The 20114-nt window shown below is 39.0% G+C and overlaps 1 protein-coding gene across 1 annotated transcript in view; it reads right to left on the bottom strand.

The window, feature by feature from the left end:
* Positions 1-20114, bottom strand: part of RICTOR (RPTOR independent companion of MTOR complex 2) — a 53173-nt gene extending 33059 nt beyond the window's left edge. The window contains exons 1-3 of the mRNA XM_061362740.1: positions 19953-20114; positions 19748-19795; positions 3466-3563 (exon numbers count right to left, since the gene is read on the bottom strand). Of these exons, the coding sequence (XP_061218724.1) occupies positions 3466-3563; positions 19748-19795; positions 19953-20001 (195 nt within the window). The 5' untranslated portion in view covers positions 20002-20114. The remainder of the gene's footprint in view (positions 1-3465; positions 3564-19747; positions 19796-19952) is intronic.

Below are 20114 nucleotides of genomic sequence, written 5' to 3'. Positions count from 1 at the left end.
CATACAGTTGGTTTGAAAGGAACATAATTATTTTTGTCTAACACGGGTTGGGGTGTAATTTTCCCCACAAACTGCAGCTTCACTTTTTTAGGTGATAAGCACCAGATGAGGAAAAAAATTTCTATGTTTTCCACTGCTCAACATTAAGTATACCTTTCCACAGCCTGAGTATCACTAGACTGGAAATGCTAATTTCTTGGAGCAGAAACCTTACAGTGCCTGATGGGTGAGAACAACCTATGTTCTGCAGCCAGTGTCAAGAATGCGAGCAGTAAGCTTTTTATTAAGAAGTTTTAGGTAAAATTTGATGAATGAAATGCAAGTTTTTCTAAAACATCATGTTAAGCTTACTTTGCACAGTAAGCATGATTGCTGTGGGGACTTGACTATTACTTGTTAACGCTTTCCTTAAAGGGAAAGACAAATGAAAGGGAGTTACACCAATTAAGAATGCAAGCTTCAAAAAAACTATCCACCTTATGGTATCATCCTTGCAGACAAAGTAACAAATCCTGTTGACTGCTGATCATTCATTATTATTTTAATAAGTTTTATATATTTAACTTCTGCATAAAATCTGGAGTCTAGCTCAGTAATTTCTGAAGGGTGATTTGCCCAGAAGAATCTGTGGCTGTCCCACCCCCGGCAGTGTTCAAGGCCAGGTTGGACAGGGCTTGGAGCAACCTGGTCTAGTGGAAGATGCTGCTGCCTGTGGCAGGGGGGTTGCAACCACATGAGCTTTAAGGTCCCTTCCAATCCAAACCATTGTGTGATTTGTTTCTTTCTCCTTAAAAAAAAACAACAACAATGGGGTATAAGTAACAAACCCCAACTCAAAAATCTAGTCCTCTTTCAAGGAAAGAAACCTGAACCTAACATACCTGAGACATCAAGTTTTATATTAATTTCAAGATATCTATCACAGTCTCTGTCAGGAAAGTCCACATTAACTTACAGTATTTGTTTTTACATTAATACACACATTTTGCTTCCCTTGACCAAAAAAGTATTTCTTCCAAATGTGAGATCTGCTCAGTCTTTGAAGGAAAAATCTGGGGCAGTGGGCAGCAACTGTTTAGACTGGTGCTGACATTTTCTCTTAACAAGAATAGTATTTCCAGCAGGAGGGTTAAATCTTATATATTTTCTGTATTACTTTATCAGAAATATGCTATTTAAAATTTTTGAAAGGTCCTTTCCTGTCTACAGGACAAATACCCTAGACAACTAGTAGCCTTTCAAAATGGATCAGAAAATGCAAGAATTTACAAACAAATCAAGTTCAGCTTTAACGTTATTCGAAGACATGATACAAGCATCTCAGGGCTTAGCACATCTATCTTCTCCACACTCCTATCTCACAAAGGGTGAACTGAGACTATTTCAATTCATGGTAGAAGGCCAGAGTGCAAAAAGGAAATAAAACTATCTCCCCCAAGCTCCAGGCTTTCACTCTTAACCACTGGAATGAAAAACACAGAATTGCTCCAACCACAAGGCAGATAACACAGTACAATTTGCAACCTTCATCTACTTTCATAACTGCATTTACAGCTGAAACAAAAATACGAAGAGTTTTCAAACCCAAATGTAAAAGGCAAACATTTATAAAGCAGATATTCCAGGGAGATGACTCTAAGAACGTGTTCAACATTAAATAGAGTACGATGATTCCCACATATAGGGTCACTCTGATTCACAATCAAAACCAGGTTAGGAACTACAGTCTGTCTTCAAAAGTAATACTACACTTTGGCAAGTTGTTTTTCACGAATTCATACTTCCTTGCCAGTCTTAACTCCAATTTATTAAAATCTTCCTTGTGTTTTTTAAGTATTTTCCATTTTTAACACTAGGTTAAGTATAAAGAGCATATTCTTCAAATATTCAATTATGAAATAATTCAATTTTTCAAAACTATCTTTTTAAAGGAGTTTTTGGTTCATCCTCTGATTACAATATGCATCTTTACAACTTTACCACATCTAAGGGGGCTTAACATATGATTTTTCAGTAGTAAAATCAACACTATTTTAACACCCATAGCTTGAATATTGCCTTTTCACTGGGAATCATGAATCTCAACTACAGAATTTGGAAGCACTCACATTCAAAAGTTTTCAGATTAGCACAAAAAGGAAACAGTTAGTTACGTATCATCCTTTTCTATCAGAGTAAAGGGCTGTCTTGAAACACAGTTTGGAATCTCAATAAAAACAGCAACATTTTGTCAATTGTGGATGTCTGACAGACAGAACGAGGCAATGACCCAAAGAAGAGATTTCACTATAACTGATTTCAGTTCCTCAGTGAATGCTGTGCAACTACATGCGCTCTGGACCAACTCAAGAAATGAAGCATTTACAGATTTGTTATAATGCATTAGAAGATAGATTTATTTACTAGTGATTTTGTCCTCAGTACCTCTTGCTAACTGAATCGCAAATAATACCACTGAAGAGCAGTTCAATCTTACAAGGAGCACTTTTAACAGCCAACAAGCATGTCTACTTCAACGTTTATCATGCATTTTGTCTTCCTCATACCAATTGGTCCCTCAAACCCACCCCTGAGCATTTGTTCTTTCACCTGAGATTGCCTCAAAAATGTCAAGTAGCCTCCAGGTTATCTTACTTAATGATTCATTACTAGCTTTTAATCTTAATTTCTCCACAAAATTCCCCTCAACTACCTTGTTGCTTGGCTACCACTGATTGCAGTATCATCTTCATGCACACTGCCGCATCTGTAGTGCTCTGTCAGAAATGTGTACAATTCTTTTCAAGTATCAGTCCATCCATTAAGGCAATACTCACACTGAAGCTCAAAAACATCTCCTAGCTCACGGACTAGGAGCATTTTTCCCGTTTTGATAAATGGAATGCTGGTCCAACCACAATCATTCAGCATGCTACAACACCATTTTCCTAACCCACTACTTATCTCCCATCAGCTCTCTCTGCTCATCTCTACAGGTTCCTCAGTGACAAAAAAAAAAATAAAAATATGGTACTTGCTCTCCTTCTGAAGGCCTTTCCTGGCCTCTTTCTTCAGCCTACACCCTCATCCTGCAGTAGGTTTTTAATTCTTGCCTGTCAATTCGCAATGACAGCTTCCAACATATCCATCGTACTTTCAGGCAAGTACTTGTCACATTCCTATGATTTGGACGTATGTATTTGGAAAAAGCACCTCAAAGATCAACAATACAGACTAGAAGTCGCCCCTTTAAGTCTTTTTTTTCATTGGAAAACTGCAGTGAAAGTTGCTCTTACTATTCTATTGGCAACCTAACCACCACATCATACCCACTGACAGAGTCCTCAACCTTACCACACTGTCAGTTTACATCAATGGAGTTGGCATTTCACATTTTTTATTCAGTTCTGTGAAGCAGGAAGCAATCTTTGACTTTCTGTGCAACTTAACCCACCATTTGTTTTATGACACCATTTAAGCTCTTACCTTAGTAAAATTATTCAAGTGACCTAGTTTTCTCATATTTGAAACGCCTTGCAATTTGGCTACATTTTGGAGAATTTCTCTCATATTATCAGAAGGTTCTGCAAAAGAAAACAGGTTATTAGCAAATGCAGTTAAAGTAAAAAATCTACACATGCACTCACCATGCAGTTTTCTAAATGTAACAGCTCTCTCCAGCTCTTAATAAAGGATGCTGTTCATTTTCACCTCAAGAAGGATCAATTTGATTTATGTTTAGAACCAAAATCAGGCATACCAAGCTCTCTAGAATGAATGCTAAAGCCCACAGAAAACAGATACTTCTATTTTAAAGCAGATTTTAATCAGTATCTTCCATTTACAACTAACAAAGATATTCATTTAGTGTATGAAACTCCAGTCCTAATGTCTTGTAACTGAAGAGCTTTATCCTTAACCCCCTTGAAATTTAAAGACAAGAAGTAAATATAAAGACAACAGTAAAACGATAGCATGTTACTGCCGCACCACTTGACTCTTTTTTTCCCTCCTGAGAAAGGGTTGATGGGATTTGGGGAAAACAAGGCGCTTTTCTGCTTTCCATATTAACCTAAATCACCCTAAACCGCAACTAGAGAGCTAGAACTTTCGAGTGACATGGGAAGTGAACTACAAGATATATGGGGACTAGGAACATCATGCTCTTTCTTCCTCAGGGTCCACTATCCCAACTGCAAAAAAAGCTCAGCCAAAACCACAAATGAGGATTCAAACACCAACTGATGACCTTGCATTTTGGTCTGAGAAATGGAAAAGGGTTACCAAACATGGTGAGAAGAGACAATATTGCTTCACCTTTGGGAATAAGGTTGGGGGGACTTGTGGCAGAGTGGGAAAACAGCACAGAGTGGGGCTGGGCACAGAGAGCTGCACACAGAACTACTGTAACACAAACTGCAGTAAGCTCTGTACACAGTGGTACTGCAGCAGGGCAGTCTTCAACGGGAGATACTTGACTGCTGGATTCTCGTGCAGTCTTGGATCAAATAGACGTTGTATGATAGGCACAATACTATCAACAGTGCTGTAGTTTGAAATAAATGACATATCAAGGCTATGCTGCAGATGTGAGTTCTTAGTATCACATTACCAAAAAAGGGGGAAAAAACACCTCATTACATAAAATGAAGCCTTTAGAAAAAGCCAGGAGAGTCCAAACACCAGACATCTGGAAAGCAGCAACGAGAAGGGTTTTGTGTGCGATGCCCCACACTAACTTCAGTAAAAGAAACTTGCTTCCTACTGCAGTATGAACAGCTACAGCTGAATTTATCCTAAATCCCCTTGTAATACAGCTGAATTTGCAGAAACCACATAGTTTTTTACTTCGGTTTATCCTGAAAGGATATTTGTACATTTTTCATAACACAAAAGGAATCAGAAGTGTCAGAGATATAAACAAAGCACCTCCTTCACCATCTCTCTATAAATGAAGCTAAGTTTTTAATCACTTTCTGCAGTTTAAAAACTTTAAAAACCAACAAATTTGAAAAAGCAGGCATAACTAGCCATCTTATCAGGATACATCCGGATCTTATTTGCAAAGACAAGAACCTTTATATGTACTACCATCAAGAGTACAAGACAGTATTTAAAGAATAAGACACCTGAATTAAGATGTGTAAACCTGTAAATGCATTACAGTCAATGGAGATCTTGTCTATCAGCCAATGAAATTGAAAGCAGTTAACCTGCTTAGCTGCAAGATGCCTACTCAAGCATAAGGGGAATCAGTTCCATTGACTACGCTCTTTATAACAAAACATTAGCACATGTACAGACATGCTATTGCCACAACACATAATCTTGACTTTTTGCAAAGGATCAGTGAGATTTTGCGGAGGCATCAATCTCAGTCTTATCCAGCTTCCACAAATCTAAGTCACTGCCATAAGTTGTCAGTTGTTGGATACTCAGCCACAAATGCAGGCTGAGAGCTACCTTGCAGAACAATATGCATAGTGAAACTTACATCCAATAACTCTGAACTTAAATTGGAACACACGCATGCACCTCCTTGAATCCCCACAGGCCAGCCACTGAAAACAAGAAATCTGATACTATCACAGAAATTAGAGACAGTGAAAATCTTACTAGATCCATCCCAAGTTCAGGATACCTCTGCAGAGTTTACTTACCCAGGGCTTAACTCAGTTTGAAAGGTCTGCAATAGCATAAGCCATAAAAACAAGAACAAGAGAAACACTAAAAACAAGCAAGTTGTGACAGCTACAGCACTACAAATAGTCTACACCACAGCCCCTAATTTCAAGGGAACATAACAGGAGGGAAAATTTGTCGTAATTTGGTTTCTTTATAATACAGTTTGGCTGATTTCTATGCGTTGGCCTGCCTTAGGTAATGGCAGGGGGTGGAGGAACGCCCTCCAGAACGTTCTACCTCAATTCCCTGGACAACAAGTAGCAACAATAACTTTCTAAATTACTAGAAATATGCTTAGAAGTTTTAATTTTGTAAGTGCAAATGGCTACATACTTCAGGTAAACCTTCACTGAAACACAGCTCGCTAGACGGACAGACTACAAAACCTCTTATACATTGCTGGCAGTGAACTCTTACATTCAGCTACCTGATAAAGTGCGCACTAATGCAGAAGGAAGCAAGATGTGCTGTGCAGAAAGGCAGCCCACTGGGATATGAAGAAACCAGGACATGACAATGCTACCACTTCCCATGTTGACAAATCTGTAGTAATGGCAGACCTTTATAATGAGGCCACCTAATTAAAATGAGCAATAAAATTGCTTTACATGTGTGTAAAAAACTGCAGTTACAGCAATATCTCTTCATACAGTCCTCTGTGCTGAAAAAACTTCTCATTTCTAGAGGGACAGAAAAGTTTGAGGAAAGCAATCTTCATAGTGTTTAGCAGAGCAGCCAGGTATTTCACAGAAGCTTCACTAGCAGACAAGTAATTTGAGGCAAAGTGGGGACTACAGTGTACAATCTACAACACTGTGGGAAAACAGAACAGAACAGATGTTTCCACTGGTAAATTGATAATATGAATACAACACGTTGGCTGGCTCAGGCTTTGATTGTATCAACAGCACTACTGCTGCAGATAAAACATGGTAGTAAGGAAATAAATACCCTCTAATAGCATACTACTTCAGAAAGAACTAAGACTGCAGAAACTTTTTCAGTCAAGTCTTGCCAGTTCAAGTCTTGTTTTAAACTTCAGAACCGCCTTCTTGCGAAAAATATCTTTCAAGAAAAGTTAACAAAAAAAATTGTGACATATTAACTTCAAGGAAAGACTGGCTATCCTGTTTTTCCTCTTCTTGCAAATGATCATATATTAGAAAAAAGTAGAAAATATACTAGTTACTGAAGCATGACTCATCTTTATCAAATATAAAGCCAACAGGGAAGGTAGGCAGGCTTAACAGAGCTCCACATGTGGCAGATGTAAAAAATTTTAACAAAATAACACAACTTCACAAATTCAGATATAGTCTCTTGCTAGTCTGTCCTTTCATTAAAATAGGCTTGAAAATAGACTAAATACATTCTGGATTCTATCAACTAAACCACGTGGCTTTCCCATAATCAAAGTTTAGATCTAACACTGAATATCTTCCTGTCACAAAATCTCATGCAACAACACTGAAGAACTTTGATTAATGCAGAGATGGAAAAAACATGGCACAAAATGAAAGTCATCTCCCAAAATAAGAAACATCATGGCCGAAACAATTCATTCTCAACAGCTCGTGCTGGTGTTGACAAAGCCTTTTTGGTTTTATTTGGTTGTTGGGGTCTTTTTTTTGTTTGGTTGCATGATGGGGTTTTGTTTGCTGTGTTTTTTTTAGGACCCCACTTCAGACCACTGCTTCTGAGAATTCTTAGCTCTGGTTAACCCTTACTCTTCAGCTCTTCAAAAGTTTTTACTTTCCTATCAAAAAAAAAAAAAAAAAAGAGAAGCTACTTGTTATAATTTTAAGACCCCTCAAAAGTCTCTTCTTTCCTGACTCACCTCATTTATTACTGATATGCTGACTCATAAAGAAAAATTTATTCACCAAAATGGCTGTCAAGCATTGGAACAGGCTGCCCAGGGAAGTGGTTGAGTCACCATCCCTGAAGGTACTTTGAAGACGCACTCAGGCAACATGGTTTAGTGGTAGATTTGGCAGTGTAACGTTTATGGCTGAACTCCATGATCTTAAAGGTCTTTTCCAACATAAATGATTCTATGATCTCAAGCTGGCCCATAGCAAAAGATAAGTATCTTCACATTCTTTGGCATGGTACTTCTTTAAGGGTGGAGCTGAGCAAAATGACTGAGCTGATGTTACTTCTTCTGCCGAAAGATGCGCTTTCCTTCTCTCTGTTCTGTCCGACTATATGATACACCCTATCCTTTAAACTACTCCAGCACCTATCAACTTCACATTAAAATAATACTCACACAGCAGCATAGTTTTAATTCTTTTGCTATGTTAGTTTTCTGCTGTGATATGAGCCAAACTAAAGTCTTACAAAAACCCATGCAGAAGTGGCTGTGCTAACAAGCCATTCACAGGCAGACCTGTGGAAGTGCGACATACCCTTTCCAGAAGGCACCTACTAGAAAAAAAAGTCAGGCTCTTCCCTTTTAACCCACACTTTACACTTGGCATATTGTCCCCACCGATGTACACAAAGCCACTTTGCCTCAAATCTCATCTGAAAACTTGATATGTATGAACATTTCAAGCCAGCATACTTGTATTCCGCAACAGCTTAGCTTGCTGATCATGACTGTCTCATTTACTGCGTACCTGCTTTCTTTTTTGGACAGCAAGCACTTTCAAGCAGCAGATACCTATTCTGTGTATTTCTGATACACCAGTTTCTTACCCACAACTGTTTGCACCAATTAACATACAGTGCATATAATTATAATCTTCAGCACAGAGGGACACTGGTGTTTTTAAAATCCTATCCTCAAGAATTCCATGATTCTCTATGACTCAAAGTAATTCACAGATATATGTACATTAAAAGTCTTCAAAGTTGTGCTGTTGATTTGTTTTTGAACTCTCATAACCTTTTAGGGCTTGAATCCTTTTTTTCACCCCTACAGGACTGTGACATTGCTCTTCCCAGTGAGAATCATGATGCGTTCTGACAGATCCTATTCTCCCAAGAGAAAGAATACCACAGAGCTCCAGCTACACAAAACAGCCAGCACTGCATCTAATGCAGGGATGAAACAGGACCAGCAATAGCTGTATTAGCACAAATGACAACTTTTTTCCCCTGACAGATTTAGCGGGATTTTTTGACAATGTTCAGTATACTAGCAGCATGCCAGTTAACCATTTTGTAATGCATGAAAACCCCACAACCCAAAATAACGAAACCAAACAAAAAGAATGGTAGGCTCTAGCAAACAAATAATTTAGGAACTCTGAAGTCAGGCATAAGTCAGGCATGAGGTATGTATAACTTATATGCATCATCTGGTAGATGCTAGGACAGTATCTACATACAGTAGGTAAATTCTCCAAGTGAGAGGCTGCACTAGCAACTATCACACCTACTGGAATCATAGTGCCAAAAGTGAAATAAGAGACTAAATGTGCCTAAAGACTCCCTTTAAAGGAGGAAGTTGTACAGTTCAGCATTTCATCGTTAAGGATACCAGAGATATCTTTCTCTGACTGAAGGAAATAAATGGATGATCCTGGTGAACTTACTGTACACCTCTACATTAGAGATTTTTAAAGTCTAAGTGACAGGCAACCATATGCTGCAAAGCTGCTCTTAGTGGCTCATTAAACTACGTGCTGCCAAAATTAAGCAAATGGAGTGAAATAAACATCAACTAGAAACATGAATGCACTCTCCTCCATTCCTACGGAAATGGCAATGAATTATCAGTTAATAAAAGTGATGAAAAATTAGAAATCAGTTACTTAAAGGTGTCTATCTAAGCCTAGATGGCAGGTAATCTGCTAAAACACTTTTTGCCTTTAATAATGAAATCAAATACCAGTGAGGAGGCATATCCTGCCATCACCAACTTGCTTAAAAAAATAATCAGGACAATTATTTAATATCTCATAACATGAAGTATTCTCAATTTACATCTAATTCAAAATGTGGAAACTGCACGTAAAAACAACCTCTGAGAATGGGAGAAAGCAGCAAAAAAGCAAACTGCACAACAGACATGACTCCTGAATTATTTATATTGATGCACCAGTTCCACTGTGCTAGACTGAAAAAAAATTAGTGAACAATTTACTTTCAACCTGATTTTCAAAATCCCAGTAATATAAACGGAGATACATCTTCAGTCTAGACATATAAGGTAAAAACATACAACAAAGAGTCTGTATTAAGTTTAGGTAGTTACTGTTATATTGAAATATGTACCGAATACTAAGCCAGACATCCTCTATGATCACCGTTAAAATGCTTTTATCACACCTGAATCAGTAAGGTGAAAAATACTTTGCATTGGTACAGTGTGATGCTTATGTTTTGCGAAATAATTCTCATAATTTTAAGATTTAAGAAAACACAATGTATAATGAATCTTAAAAATTGAGAGCATCCTCTTGAAAAGTACAGGTGATCAAATCCAGTGATTTCTGTAGAACGTACCTAGAGATCTATTTGATTCCTATAGTTTCCATGGGTAAATGAGACAAAAAGCACTTTATTTTGAATACAATAACAAAGAAGTTGTTCAGGTTCATGAAAACAGAAAGAAAAAAGCTTAAGAACTCAGATTATTTTCATTCTTGCTACTTAAAAAAAGCTGTGACTAGATTAAAGTGGGTCAGTAATGCAGAGAAAAGCACACTTTGTCTCTTTCATGGGAGTCAGCAAAGAAAGCAAAGAACTCTCCTTCCTCTATCAATCAGGTGGAAATTAACCTTCACATTATTAAGAAAAAAAAGAAAGAAATGTCTAATGACTAGTAAGCAGTGCAAAAGATAGTATATCCAAAGTAGAACCTCAGGTAAGAAGAAAGTCTTCTACCATGATTACATTTAGGCGTCTAGTGCTTCCTACTTAGCTCTGTACATCTAGACATGCATGTATATAACCTTCTGTAAGTAAACAGGAAAGTAAAGTTTGAATGCCTATTGTAACTGTACAGATTTCTCTTTTGCAGATGTGCATAGAGTATTATAAATTAAAAGATAATTTTGTTCATGTTCTGAAGTATGGATAAAGATGACAGCAAATACTCATTCTGGTGTTGCAGTCATCCTGAAGCAAAGACAGCAGTTCAAATATGGACCAAGTTCCAAATTACAGCGTTATTTCTAACCAAGAGCCTGAGATTACATGTGTAGAAGAGCCATCCCTACATCCCCGCACTTGGAATTATGCTAGTTATTCCCAGAGTGTGATCCTATATGCCAAATTTGTAGACAATAATGCTTTACTGCTAAAACTTCTGAAAAACAGGTTTTATAGTTGAAATGTTAACAGTTTTTCTAGCATCTAAAGCTACAGCATTATTACTTCAACAGAAGCAGAGAACAAAGCTGAAGATTGGCCACAAATTATTTGGCATTGCTAAACCTAAAATAACTTTAGATTTTGAACACAGAGAAAACTGAAGTACCATTCCAAAGAATAGCTACAATGCCAATTCAAAAAATAATATATCTTTTCATAAATTATTCTTTCACTGCTTTATAGCAGTACACAAACTACTGACCTGCATGAATTTCCCCAAAGACCAATAGTAAAAATAGTTTAAAAAACCCTGTTCTTTAAGTAACTTGCCTATTCATAGAGAACGAATGTTTGATTTAGTCCTCCCTTTACATTTGCACTAACAAGACATGATGTTAACGCCAAGAATCTTAGCAATCATTCTTGGTACATACAGTCTTCATATGATGACTAAAACCAAGTGGGGATTATAGTCTCCTAGTAAAATTTCTCTCATTATCACTTTGCATTAAACAGAAACACAAATTATTCCAGAGTATGCAGTTACAAACTCTAGAACTTTCTCTAAAACTTTCAAAAGTTTTGATGTTCAAAAGGAAGATAGAAGGAAATGAGATAACAAAATAAACACAGAGGCACAAAATGCTGGAGGCCAGGGAACACTCCATAGCAGGTGACTATGTGTTTCTTTGCTTTGTTGTTGTACTCTCTCCTCTGCATCAATTATCAGCTACTTCAGAGACAGTACACAAGGCTGAAGCAGTACAGCTGTTCCTACACTCAAAAGCCAGTAAAAAAACGGAGAATAAGCCTTTCCCAGATTAACAACATTGGTTATGTTGGTATACAAATCAAATTAATACCTTCCAAAACATCAGCTATGAATTTGAATGGTGAATGTGAGTTCATTGTAATGGCTTAGAAAATCATCTTCAGCTCCTGCAACCCATTTTCTTTTTCTTTCTGCCACCAACTCTGCATTCTGATCATGTATTCCCCTGAATATTACCAAACTGACAAGCAAGTTGGTAACACTATTACTGACATCAGAAAAAAATTTGTGAAAGGGAGAAATATGATCGTATCTTCGAGAATATTCCGAATTAACATTCAGATTCTTCTCTGCATCATTTTAACTTGCTTAAGAATCCAAACTCATAATGTTGTCCAGTTAAATGGCCCTTACAGATAAACTCCAAGCTGTCAGGAGGCAGCCACCGTCCCCAGGAATACGCTGCTACACAGGATGTCATTTAAGAAAAAAAAAAAAGGAAAACCTAGCCACACTAGTGGCTGTACGATCGCTCGGTTTACCAATGAAGACATGAAGGCAAATTTGGCAAGACATGGAAGGAGCAAAATAATAACATGCTCAAACATTAATAAAGGTACACAACTAGAAACTGCAAGAAATTCACAAATAGCACTAACTGCAGCAGGAAAACTTTAAACTGTGACAAATGCGTGATATGACAGCTACCCTCCTTAAAATGCTATAACCAGAAGATTTTAGAATAGTGAACAGACACATGATGCTTGGGAACTCCAGCCCTTTGTACCAGAGACAGGACAGGTCTCATCTGCTTATTGCTGTGACTGTTCGACTTTCACTCTTTCCCCTGGAAAGGTAATTTTCAGAGAAGGGACAGGAAGCACCATATTCATGAATTTCACAACATACAAGTGCAATTCTTTATAAACACATATACACTTAATTTGTTAGTCAATTTCAACTTACAAAAATCTATCTTACTGGAGTAGCAAGCTAACCTAAAAAACTGAGATAGAAACACCCCGTTTATGGAAACAATAACTTTTCTCCATTTCTTTTCTTTATATGTCATAAAAAAAAAAAAAACACAAAGCAATTCTTTTCTTTATATGTCATTAAAAAAAAAAAAAAAAAAGTAAGTGTACCCATGAGAATCACACACGGTTTGCATAGAGGAGATGAGAACATCCTAAATTCTCTAGATATGAGGTTACTAAAGCTGAATTCTGACTTCACTGATGCTCAGAAGGTAATAAAGGAAAAAGATTATAGATCCAATCTTTTTTTTTTTTTTTAAGTAACTTTCAGGCAACAGCTGTTCTTGACAGTAATCTATCTGTACGAAGTAGCTATTTAATATATGTATTTTTGTGTAGTCTGTGTACACTTCAAGCAGAAAAACAATCTTTTACACAGCTGAAAAAAAAACCCAGACAAAATCCCTGTATTTTTACTACACATTTTACATGAAGCAACTAATGAAATTATTCTTTGTTACTTTTATATTTTTTCCAGAAATCATGCCCATATTGTTTTGCTTTAAATACCTTACTTCTATATATAAGTATCTCTGACTAATCATTCTGTAGTCTTAAATCAACAGCTGTAGTTTATTTGTTGTGAAATTTATGTAGATGTTGTATAGAAATGTACCTCTCATTTTGACCACACTAACCAACTGCAGCCATTTCAAATACCAGTGAGTAGCCATCCTAGCTCATTTTTACTGTTTTGCCATCCTTGCCACCTGATGTTGTGCATCTCTTCTCTGTTACTAGGGGCAAACTTATGAGATTGATGGGTAATTGGTAAAGTATGCATGAAAGTCATGAGATTGAGCAAATAAATTATGTATTTCTTTCTGGGAAGGCCATCGTTGACATAGCTTCCTTATTTACTGTAATTATGATGAGGGGTGTGTTTCTTTACATAGCATCTACACTGGATAGGCTCTGACAAAAAGACAAAAAAAAAAAAATCCTGAAACTAAGCATAGCGTTAATCTCAAAAGGGGGGTGGGGGTGGTGGAAGGGAAGGGAGGGAAGGAAGAAACTAAAATTAGGAACATTTATGACAAAGACTAAAACATTCATATCAAGAAGGCAGGAACTAGAGATATTGGTACTTCAACAGTTTCTAAACTTAATAAGACTCAAATAACTCTGTGGGGTGTTGGGGAGAGGGTAGGAAGCAGAATACTATAATGCTGTGGAAACACAGCATAGCTTAAACACCTAGGAAGATATTTATAGCGATCTGAATGGCAGAACAATTTTGTCAAATATAAATAGGAACCACAAGATATTAGACAGTCATTTTATTCTCTGTCCTCCAGAATGAAGGCTGACATTTGTTGAGCACTCTGAACCACAGAAGGAAAAAAATAAAGAACCCACCCACAGAAACAAATCCAGAGATGCTGCGCATGAAAACTTTACAGGTATGAATTCAGATCTTGAAAGACATGGTAGTGCCCATTTCCTAGATACCTTAACACTAGGTAAGCAAGTTAGAAGGTTTTTTCAAGTTGACTTTTGTTACGTTCGTTCTTCATTAAAAACATTGTTCCTGTTATCAAGAAATAAAAAGTGAAAATATTCTAAGCACACACCTTCTTACTAGCTCTGAAGTCTTAAAACTGTAAAAGTAGTAATGCTTTAGGAAGCAAAGCCAAAGGTACACAAGAATCATTAATCTAACCAGGTCAGTGCACTCTAGTCACCAAAACAATAGTCAACTAAAGGGCAAGTACAAACAGGAAAGCTAAGTGCACGCTTCATTCTGCACCTGTACCTCTCTAACCTACCAAAAAGTAACACGTTACCCCAAGAGTTGGCAGGCCAACATTACCAATCATTCCACATATGAACAAAACAATATACAAGAATAATGCAGAAAAACATTTCTCAGACAGCAAGACAAGTAATACCTCTCTTCAGCTGTTTTTCAAGCTGCTTTTCTATATTTCAGAAAAAAAATGAAAAAAAAAAAAGAAAAGAAGCTATTAATTACCTTCTTGCTCCTATTACAGCTTTTGTTACAGATTCACAAATGAGGGAGCAAAAAATGAGCTATTTCTCTGTGTGGATCTAACACAAGTATCCTGCTACGGTTACTTATCACAGTGATGGCATACTGCAAAGCCAGGGTGAAAAGTACCCACACATTTTGTTTATTTGGGTATTTTTAAGGTAATGTTTTGACAGTGCACTGGAGCCCCACTGCTTCCTTTTCAAGCCAGAATACATACTTCAAGAGTATAAAAAAAAAACCCAAGAGGCTCCAGGTAACAGTCTTGCCAGTAGTATGGAACAACTGCCTTTGAGCCACCAAGGAAGTTAACATTATGCCCCAGTTCCCCACTGCCTTGCTACAAGCAGTCAACTCCAAAATGGGTGGGGATTTTTCCCTCCCCCACTACTTGGGCTCTCAGTACCAGACAGGTGCGCAGTGTCCCTCCCTGCTTCTTCCATACTGATGCAGGAAGCTGCGAACAGCATGGTCAAATCTCAAGCTCAATTTGGAAACTAAATTCATCTAGCCTTCTCTGACTATCCCGCAAATAACCCTTAAAAATGCCCGACATTTTTGTGGGCTGTAAACTGCAAATAGCATCCCGAGATGTTTGCCCTGCATGCAATGCATTATATTTTGCCATGTGGGCACATGGAATCAAATGCAACATCGTTTAAAGTGATGAAAGCACGGTACAAAAAATAATACAGTTCAGATCTCAAATTATATGGAGCTCCTGTATCTTTTACTTTTACCCACATGATAGGAGGAAATGATGGATAGTAGAGGCAAAGAAGGAAAATGGTTAACTCTGTAGAGAACAATAGCCAATTTTGTGAAACACATTCTTAGGCAGAAAAAGTCAGTTTCCTCAACTACTTTGTTCATATCTGCCTCATGTTGTAGTTAGAAGACTCAACATTTACAAAGCAGAGAGAGCTGGCTGTACGAACAGAACTGCTACATCTAAGTACTACCTCATAATGCATGTTTATGAATAATAAAGTACTGATGTTGGATACAGGTACATTTCAGTTAATTAAGAAGTACAGTACCAGAAAGTGAAAACTGTTACCCCCAAAAAGGAAGAAATGAAGACAGAGACATGAACAGTACCTGACCATCATCACTTGGCACTCTTGCATCTCTCTAAAGCTTCTGAAAAGTTGTTAACAGCCACTTGCAGGCTCAGAGCTACAGAAATCCAAGAAAACTGGGATCTCTTGAAGGAAGGACATTTAAAGGAGCCTGATTACAGATAAAGCACTGTGAGACATGGTTCTTCAACTATGCAAGTTCTAAACTACTTGGGCCTTCACCAAGGACAAGTGCTGAAAATCAGAACAAAGTCAGAGATGATGGTCACCCAAGAGAATAGGAAGATTCAGGCACCAAGGCAAGAAAAGAGCAGCAAATGATGTGTGGATTATACAGCCTTTTACAGAGGCTAAACCTTTGGAAGGTATATACGTTTCTGTAATTTGGTTTGGAATATCTGTAAAACAGTCAGAAACCAAGATGAATTATGCTAAAATCACGTAATACTTGTGCTGTGATGACATACACAACCATGACCAGACTCAATGCAAAAATTCCTACTGAATGCACTAACCTAGTCGATAACTCCAATTGTCCTTTCTGGCCTTAAGAAGTTACAAGGTTGATTTCAGTAGTCTAATTAAACCAATCTGCCTCATCCCACTGCTAATTCCTTCCAGATGACTGTAATGGGAGTTGCACGGGTGGCAAGTCTGTCCTCCTTTTCCTTTTCTGTTCTATTCTGAGCAGGTAATATGACACAAGGCCAAAACCTGAGCACTCCAAACCTCAGTTATTAACTGGAATTTGTAATCAACAGAACATGTGCTGGGGACGATTTTTCCAGAGTTGATCATCCTTTCAGCAAACTAATTTTCTTTAGAAAATTACTGTCCCAAAAGAATTTCTTTTGAAAAAATTACAGATTTACCAGAATCCTCTTAAAAGATGGAGGCCAGCCTGGACTGAGTGGCCCATAAGTTAAAAGGAAAAGAACAAAACAAAACAAAAAACCACACACACACAAAACAAACCCAAATCACCACAAAAAAACCCCACAAAACTCCAGCAACAACCAAAAACACCAAGGAGAAAAAAATCCCCAAAACTATGAGGAACAGCAAACCATAAGACTTTACATTATAATCTTTAACCAGTGTAGTCTTATACACAGGAGTTCACACACATATACATGCAGTGCACCATCATATAAAATGCATTTCATAAGCATTATTATGCACCATTTTTAAAATGGCAGGGCACCAAGATGGCTCTAAAGAGTGAAACCATACTATACAAGCTATGGTAAACATGGTGAGTCCTGGGAAAACATGGGCAACCCTCAAACTACAGCAGCAAAGGAAAGAGCAAACAAAAAGCACACAGAGAAAGGCAGATAAGCAGAAAGAAGCAAAGCATTCCCCCAGCCTTACTGCACAAAAAGCCAGGAAGAAGTAGTACTCAAAGCAGCACAAACAGGGCTAACATCCTCCCCACATCTATTATTAGTTCTGAAATACTTAATAACAGCACTGGCCTCTTGCATGGAAACAGTGTAGTTAGTACACAGTCCACAGGTATGGACTAGCAAAGGTCTAACTTGAATGCTAAGTCATGTTTGCCAAGCCATCACTAATAGCAATCTGTTTAAAACAAGGCAATACCAACATAATTTCACATGTTTGTAATAAAGAGGACACTATAACTAGAACCATATGTCTGAGGCACTGTTTATGGTGATTTTCTTCTTTGCCCAAATCAGATATTTCATGTTAATCAAAACAAAATTCAGCTGACCAGGGAAACAAAACCCACTAGAATATTCTTTAAAGTTACAGAAAACATAAGCCTTGTGGAAAACTATGTGATCCACTCAACACAGTGAATCAAATCAGTGTATTACCAGTACAGAATGAGGCTAGCAATTTAAAATATTTAAACTAATCACTTACGTAACTACTGCAACAGCTGGAAAAAAAAACATTGTGCTCAGTGTGGAAATCAAGTTATGATCTAGGTTAGTTAATGTCCTGCTGAGACTTTTTAACTTTTTACTTTTGCTTTCTCTTTAAAATGAGGTTAATAACTATCATGGATAGCTATATGACTACTGATCAGTCAACTGTGGTTTCTCTGACAAAAAACCAAACCCCTTACTTTTTTGGTAACTGGTTCACAACTAAATATAAAGCAGTTTCTTAATCGGTTGCAATTACCACAACATTTTTAAATAGGGGCTATACAGAGTCACAGTGCAAAACATCTTTTTTTTATTGTACTAAAAAATTATTTTGCATCTTACCTGAGAGCCTATTTTATAGTATGATACACAGTTGCACTGCTACTACTACTGTCTCGTGGAATCAGTAGGTGGCTGAAAACACCTCATGGCAAAAATCAATACCATAATAATAGTCACTTATCAAATTCCAAGTAAAAGATTTCAAACAGAGCACATGTAAAAAATACCACTCCAGAATTTAAATTTTGTGTATTGCTCTTCCACACCAAAACAATTCAGCATGCTACAAAACATCAAAAATTACTAAACCATTCATTAAAATCCCAATACTTTAAATTTCATGAACAGGTAACACTGCTTACACTAATAACTGTGGCATGTGCTCAAACTGTTAAGGCCTTTGTCATACATTTTGTTGACTAAAGTTTCACTTGTTTTAATTTTAAAGACAGTGTCTCACTAACACAGTCATGTCCATTTGGATACAGGGTGGGAGGAAACGTAAGAGCCCATTTCTTCAAGCTGAAAAAACCTCAGCACTTTTTCCCAGGAACAAAAATACACGTGCAAACATATGTACACAGAGAGATAGCTTTCAGCCCATGGCAAAACTGTTTCATAAAAAAAATTCTGAACACTGATCATACTGAGGGAAAAGGGAAGTAGAGGTGGAATTGCTGATACAGCCTCTTACTAAACTGAAAACTTGATTGATGCTGCTAATATTTGTACTTCCTTTACATTTCACAGTCGTCTCATTGATTCTATCACTTCCCTGCCTCCTTCCTCGTAAAATGGACCTATTCAGGATAGCTCCAGCCCTGATCTCCTGAAACAGAACAGTTATACTACAACCATGAAATTTATTCCCTCCCCCAGACAAAGATTTTCTTCCCCAAGAACAGTCATTGCTTCTAGTACGCCAGTTCGTTTTCTGCATTTTATTCAGCTCCTTGAGAGATCTAACCCTTACCCTGGCCCTCAGCACGGCAAGATAAACTACGTATTTGGGTAGGGAACAAGTTCCTATTTGCCTGAGACGAAATCAGCTGGTGTGTAGCAGATGTTATTGTTTCTTCCTTCCTCTTATCTGTGTCCCCGTTCCTCCCCATACATCTGAGATTAGTGGAGGATGTTTGAAACAATTTAACAAGTAAACGGGAGATAAGTGCCCTCTGGTCTAACCGCAAGCGGCTCACGGCAAACACGGTGGCCAGCCGGCATAGGACAGGCAGGGTTCTACGACAAGGTATGGGGGCAGGTCCAGCCCCACCGCAGAAGTGCTCCCCCGGGCCACAGCGCCCGACCCGCCGAGCGGACCCGCAGGCGGAGGGAGTCCCGGCGGCGAGGCCGACTCCTGCGGTACGGCAGCTGTAAACATAGAGCTCCGTCTACAAAGCCCTCTGGAAATAACCCCAGGAGCGGCCGGGGAACCGATGCCCCCACGTAGGAGTTACGCTCGTCTGCGGCCAGGGACGGCCAACGCTACGGCCCCACAGTTCCCGACACGGGTGAGCAAAGGCTTCCACCTACGGGCAGTGCCGCTCACTACAGGTCGCCGGGTAGCCCACCGGTGGTGGGCACAGGCACCCCGCTACTGCTCCACCTCCCCCCACCGCTCTCCGGGCTCCCGCGGCCGCACCGCAGCACCAGGCCGCTCGCCGCCGGCGGCTCCCCCCGCCCTCCGCCGCGGGCGCGCAGGGAGGGGCAGGCGGCACCTCCGCTCCCCGCCGGCCCCCAGACTGTACCTCGGCTGAGATCGAGGGAGACGTTCTCCTCGCCGCTGTCGTTCCGACCTGCAGGGACAGGGAGAGAGAAGCGCGTTATGCTGACGGAGAGGAGGAAGCCGGAGAAGAAGGGGAGGAAAAGAAGGGAGGGTGCGGCTGGGCAGCAGTGTGGTGCTAGAGCGGGCCAGGGCACAGCGTGCGGCCGCGGCCTGCTCTGGCCCCTTACCTCGGATGCGGAGGTGCCTCAACGACCGGGCGCGGAGACTCACCGCCATGTTTACGGCCCCGCAGTCACAACACCGGAAACCTCGCCCGCTCTCGCGAGGAGCAACCCACGGAGCCGCCGCCACGGCCGGCACCCCTCCGCCGCTCCTCCCCTCCCTCCGCT

Source organism: Neopsephotus bourkii, unplaced genomic scaffold (genome assembly GCF_033783945.1).
Source record: "Neopsephotus bourkii isolate Nb327-2 ecotype Australia unplaced genomic scaffold, CSIRO-AGI_Nbou_v1 NB_1134, whole genome shotgun sequence".
Classification (NCBI taxonomy): Eukaryota; Metazoa; Chordata; class Aves; order Psittaciformes; family Psittacidae; genus Neopsephotus; species Neopsephotus bourkii.
Note: the sequence above shows the minus strand (reverse complement) of the source record. Positions and strands in the feature narration are given on the sequence as shown.